The sequence below is a fragment of the Gavia stellata genome, chromosome 17 (genome assembly GCF_030936135.1).
Source record: "Gavia stellata isolate bGavSte3 chromosome 17, bGavSte3.hap2, whole genome shotgun sequence".
Classification (NCBI taxonomy): domain Eukaryota; kingdom Metazoa; phylum Chordata; class Aves; order Gaviiformes; family Gaviidae; genus Gavia; species Gavia stellata.
Window position 1 is genome coordinate 21,939,049 of NC_082610.1, and position 6,175 is coordinate 21,945,223.

At 59.1% G+C, this 6,175-nt stretch overlaps 1 protein-coding gene across 1 annotated transcript; it reads right to left on the bottom strand.

Moving 5' to 3' along the window:
- Positions 1-612: 612 nt before the first annotated feature.
- LOC132318547 (RIMS-binding protein 3A-like) lies at positions 613-2,622 on the bottom strand (the record flags this gene model as incomplete). The annotated part of the gene is made up of 3 exons (XM_059826141.1): positions 613-1,041; positions 1,228-1,749; positions 2,104-2,622. Coding segments are annotated over 3 exons (1,470 nt in total), but the record flags the coding sequence as incomplete, so codon positions are not given.
- Positions 2,623-6,175: the final 3,553 nt, after the last annotated feature.

Below are 6,175 nucleotides of genomic sequence, written 5' to 3' on the forward strand. Positions count from 1 at the left end.
AAAGGAGGAATGTTTTCGTTACTGCTGAGCAGGGCTCACACAGCACCAAGGCCTTTTCTGCTCCTCACCCCACCCCACCAGCGAGTGGGCTGGGGGTGCACGGGAAGTTGGGAGGGGACACAGCCGGGACAGCTGACCCCAACTGACCAAAGGGATATTCCATACCATATGACATCATGCTCAGTATATAAAGCCGGGGGAGGAAGAGGGAAGGTGGGGACATTCGGAGTAATGGCGTTTGTCTTCCCGAGCAACCGCTACGCGTGATAGAGCCCTGCTTCCCTGCAGATAGCTGAACACCTGCCTGCCGACGGGAAGTGGTGAATTAATTCCTTCTTTCGCTTTGCTTCTCCGCGCAGTGTTCTTTTGCTCTACCTATTAAACTGTTTTTATCTCAGCCCACGAGTTTTCTCACTTTTACTCTTCTGGTTCTCTCCCCCACCCCACCTGGGGGGAGTGAGTGAGCGGCTGTGTGGTGATTAGTCCGGCTGGGCTTAAACCACGACAAGTTCCCACACACATGGCTTGAGAGTGAGATGACACAGAGAGATCGTTCAGGAAAAATTTAATAAGAAGGTATAAGAAGACAGGACAGACAGCATCTGTGTCCTGCTACCAATCACTTGTCCCTGGAGAGTCTCCGCTGGCATCAGGTTGTCCCTCATCTGAAACTTCTTCAACAAGATTAGAGGGGACGAATCCTCTTGTGCCATCGGTCAGCTCTCCCACATACCAGCCGTCTTCATCCACGTCTCCAAAGACGTACACGTATTGTCCAGCAACTAGAGGAAGCTCTAGTTCAGGCCGCTCATTGGGACCATCGAAAGGATCATAGCTGTATCGAGCTATGAACGCTCGAAGCTCTGCCGGTTGTTTTCTCATCGCCTCCAGCAGGAGGGACTCCTTGTCTGCTACCAGGTTAGCCTGGCACGGCCTGGAAACGCTACGCTTGGATCTTGCTCTTTCCAGCCGTTCCAGTTCCTGAAATAGCTGCTGGCGTTGTTCCTTTAGCTTCTCATACCGATCATTCAGTTCAATCAGCTGGGCTCGAAACAGTGGCAGGGTTTCTTGGAGTTCCCTCTGCAAGCACGCGCCTTCCTCTTCTTTCCTCTGGAGCGCTAGCTTGGCCTCCTCATGTTCCTTCTCCAGCTGTTGACTTCTTTCTGCCATTTCTCTCATGGCTTTCAGTTCACGCTCTGCTTCTTCCAGTTGGCTTTGAAGACAGACGTTTCTTTGGATGGCAGAATCTCGCTCGCCTGCCACTCGTGCTAGTAGTCCTTTCAGGTCAAGGTTTTCCGCTTGAACCTCTGCTGTCAAAGCCATCTGCCCACGGAGGCGAGCATTTTCTTGAGCCAGGCGGGTGTTTTCATTTGTCATCTCCGTGAGCTGCACCTGTAACTGCTCACGAGTTCGGCTGTGGGTGCTCACATCATAGGAGCCTTCTTCGTCTGCAGCCACTTGGGCCTGAAGCTCCACAGCCGCCTTCCGTGAGGAGTCGTCCTGCTTGTCCTGCGCCAGCAAAGCTCCGTCAGCCTCTCCTGTTTCTCCATCGCTCTGCTGAGGAAACGATGCCACACACAGTTCCTCAGTAGAGCGTTGGATGGGCAGTGGCACTCGAGTATTGATCAGGCGATTGCTGGCCACCTGCAGTTGCCTGGATCTTTCTTCCAGCCGCGAGGCGAGGCCAGCTAGTTGAGCACTTTTCTGCCGCAGCCAATCTGCCTCCTTGCGGGCTTCTGGAGAGCCTTTCTTTTTCAGGAGGCGGCTCTCCATCTCAAGGGCCCTCTCTTGCCTCTCCAGGTCTTCCAGAAGACGCTGCAGGTGGGTGTTCTGCTCCAGGAGCTGGCTGCACGTGCTGCCAAGCAGCACCAAGTCTTCCGCCTCTGGCACCTGGAGCTGAGCATCTGCCACTGCCTTGCATGTTGTTTGCTGCCCAGCACTGTGGCTTTCGGGCAGTCTTTCCTGTAGTGCCGCCAGGGCCCGGGGCCCGTTTCTGCCAGAAGAGCAGGAGCTCTGCATCTCCTGATGGCCCTGGTGCGCAGGAGGGCTTTCGGGCTGGGCCGTGCTGGGGGAGGCGGGCAGCTCGCCCTCCAACTGCTGCAGGATGTATTTGGTGAAGAGTGTCCTCTCCAGCTGCAGCTGGTTCTGGAGGTGGTGGATGCGGGCGGGCTGGTAGCCATCTCTCTCCCAGCAGAGCTTGCTGAGGACATCCTGGAGCTTGCTCCGGGCCTCCCTGCCGCTGCTGCTGGGCCTCACCATCTCCTCGGCCAGCTGCCGCTGCAGGGCCCGCGTCTGGCCAAGGGCGGTGGTGCACTCGTGCCGCAGCAGCTCCTGTTCCTCGCGGAGCTCAGCCTCCTTCCAGCGCAGCAGCTGGCGGGTCTCCACCACCCGCTGCCGCTGGTTCAACTCCAGAAGCCGCTGCACCTCCTGAGCCTGTCGCTGCTCCCACTCGGACTGGAGCCGCTCTGCCAGGAGCTGCTGCTCCCTGCCCAAAGCCGCCTTCAGCTCCCGCGTTTCGGTAGCGAAGCAGCGGCGCAGCTCCTGGGTGCGGTGCCGCTCTTCCTCCAGCTCAGCCCGTAGCGCTTCCAGCTCCCGCCTCTGCTCCTCCTTCTGCGCAAGGCTGCTGGGGGCCTGCACCGGGCCCCGGCGGGGCGAGGGGCGGCTGCGCGCCACGAGCCCCCTGCCCGCAACATCCCGCGTCATGGTGTCGGCCACCAAACGCTGCTGCCCAAGGTCAGCAAGTGTTGCGTTCCTGGGGCTGCGAAGCCAAGACAGCGTCTGCCACGGCCGGGGCGGGTGAGCGTGGCCTTATGTGCATGTCCTGGCCCCGAGCTCACAGTGGAGGGGAGGGGCAGCATGGCCTTACATGGTATGACCTGGCCCCGAGCTCACAGTGGAGGGGAGGGGCAGCATGGCCTTACATGGTATGACCTGGCCCCGAGCTCACAGTGGAGGGGAGGGGCAGCATGGCCTTACATGGTATGACCTGGCCCCGAGCTCACAGTGGAGGGGAGGGGCAGCATGGCCTTATATGGTATGACCTGGCCCCTCTGCGCACAAAGGAGGGCGGGCGGCATTTTCCCCCAGAACAATGGAGAAGACAAAGATGGGTTCCAAGCCATGCGCAAGAGAACCAAGTGACCTCTTCTGTACAAGTGGGTTTGCTGCTAGAAGAAACCAGACCAAGCTGGCTGAAAGCGGCAAAGTTGCAACAAAACTGTGCAAACAGCTAATAAATATTTCACCCCCACCTTGACATTCCTCTTCAAGACTGCCCTCAGAAATGGCCGGGGGGTCATATGGAGCTGTGAGCAGCCCCGGCCCACGCAGCACCCTCTGCACAGCAGAAGGAGCCTGCCCTGCCGGGGCTTGCTCTTCCCAGCCACAGCTGCTCCCCAAAATGCTGCGGGCGGCTCCCCGGGCAGGCTGAGTGCTGACCCTGGCAGGCGGCAGAGCCCCTGCCCCAGAACACAGCCCCCCGGGGCGTAGGGACCCTGCTTGGAAGGACTGTCCTGGGCAGCCCTGGGTGCACAGCCAGCTTCACGCCCCGCATCAGCCGTACCCGGGAGAAGGCAGCTCTCATGGCCTGTCCCTCTGACGATGCAGTAGGGAAGCCGTGCTCAGCAGCACGTCTTCCGGCAACCTGGATAAACTGTGAGGCTTGTTCAGACAGATGCCTTGGATGTACTGGATTTTGGAGAGCCCTCCGGGATATTCATGTGCACTGCCCTGCAGCCAGCATCTTACCATGTAAAGACCTGTGAAGATTTCTCCCACCCTGGGAGCTCGGCTGTCCTGCCGCTAACCTCTCTCTGCGTCGCTCCGCTCCCCTCGCTGCCTGCAGGCAGTGCCCTCAGCCCTGCTGCGATTTGCAGGGCAGCTGCTCCTGGGCAGAGCTGTCTCTCGCAAGCAATGCCCGCTTGCTATGAGCTGCCTCCGTCCCTGGAGCCCAGCCCAGCTCAGGAGCAGAGGCCCAGCCCAAGGCGTCACTTGCTCTGCCCCTTCTGGGCTCCCTGGAGATGTCCCAGGGGCTCCAGGGCTGACAGCTCCTGAAAGGCAGCAGAGTCACCCTTGGGGAAGGGACTTTTGAGCTGACTGCGCTAGTCACCGATTGTCCCTCTCTGAAGAGTGGAGAGAGACCGATTCCAAAAGCATGGTTTGTCCTTCCACAGCATGGCCGTCTATGGGAGCTGTAAACGTTCCCCTCTGGACACGGATATTCTTGAGCCGAAACAAAAAGAACATGCAGGCAGTGACAGGGAGCTGTTGGTTGGACCCTGTGCCAGGCAGGGATTCAGCTGAAGCAGTGCAGGCATCTCATCCCCAGCTGGAAGCCCTCGGGAGGAAGCAGCATTCAGCTCCCCCCATGCAGCCCACAGACCCCCACTGTTAAGGGGTGTCAAGCCTGGCCACCACTTCCAGCCACTCCGGCCCAGCACCCCCTCGTGCCATGCCGCTGGAGCCCAGTACAGACCAGGAGCACCCAGTAGAGTTCTGCCTGGCTGCTGGAGCCCAGCCCGGTGCCTGGGGACCTGGAGCCTTTGCCCAGGCTGAGGGATGCAGCTGCCACTTTTCCGCGTGCAGCTGTTACTTGTAGCGAAGCTGAGCGTGCATCCCAGAGATTCACACGCACGGACGCACAGACGCACGGACGCGGACACGCAGAGGACACTGACACGGCCAGTCACACAGACTGCCACAGATGAGGCGCTGCCGTCAACAGCACCCACACGCAGGACTCACATAAAACACAAACAGAGGCGGCCATGTCCCCTCCTCCTCGTGGGCTGCCAGAGGCAGGAGGCCGCTAGTGTAGGCACACCCACACACACACATGCCCATACGACACTCTCTACCTTCACAAGCGCACGCATGTGCATGGGTCCCCTGAGTACTGGCAGAGCCCCCCTTGGTCCCCCGGTACCCCTGCCCGGACCCCAGCCCTCTGACCCACCCCACGGGTCCCCTACTCGCTGCCTGGTCCCTCTAGGTGCTCCCTGCAAACATTCAGCACTCCCACATCTGTCCCGCAGGCACCCAACACTCGCCCGTCTCCCCAGGTGCCAGCGTGGGCCCTCTGCCTGCCTGATATCCCAGTCCGGACGCGAGGCCCCGCCTAGTCACCAGCTGGTCCAGCTTGAAGTTTGCTGGTGAAATCACACGCACACCCCCTGCACCCCGGGTTTGGGGAAGATGCAGACACTCACAGAGCCTCTTACTTGCCTCCCTTGTGCTGGTCCCCCCCTGAGGTGGTTTTCAGGACACACACCGTTCCCAGCCCCGTGCCTGCTGGCCGAGACCCCCACTCGCTCCAGTAGCTGCACCGGGACCCATACCAGTAGCTGGCACCACAAGCCAGGGCTGCCTACACCCCCTGCTTGGCTGCGGTAGCTGGCAGCCAGTCCACCCACGCCAGCTCCCCCTGTAACCGGCACATCGTCCTTCCAGTTCTGTGCTGGTTTTGGCTGGGATGGGGTTAACTTTCTTCATAGCAGCTAGTATGGGGCTGTGTTTTGGATTGTATGGGGCTGTGTTTTGGATTTGGGCTGGAAACAATGTTGATAAAGCAGGAATGTTTTTGTTACTGCTGAGCAGGGCTCACACAGCACCAAGGCCTTTTCTGCTCCTCACCCCACCCCACCAGCGAGTGGGCTGGGGGTGCACGGGAAGTTGGGAGGGGACACAGCCGGGACAGCTGACCCCAACTGACCAAAGGGATATTCCATACCATATGACATCATGCTCAGTATATAAAGCCGGGGGAGGAAGAGGGAAGGTGGGGACATTCGGAGTAATGGCGTTTGTCTTCCCGAGCAACCGCTACGCGTGATAGAGCCCTGCTTCCCTGCAGATAGCTGAACACCTGCCTGCCGACGGGAAGTGGTGAATTAATTCCTTCTTTCGCTTTGCTTCTCCGCGCAGTGTTCTTTTGCTCTACCTATTAAACTGTTTTTATCTCAGCCCACGAGTTTTCTCACTTTTACTCTTCTGGTTCTCTCCCCCACCCCACCTGGGGGGAGTGAGTGAGCGGCTGTGTGGTGATTAGTCCGGCTGGGCTTAAACCACGACAAGTTCCCACACACATGGCTTGAGAGTGAGATGACACAGAGAGATCGTTCAGGAAAAATTTAATAAGAAGGTATAAGAAGACAGGACAGACAGCATCTGTGTCCTG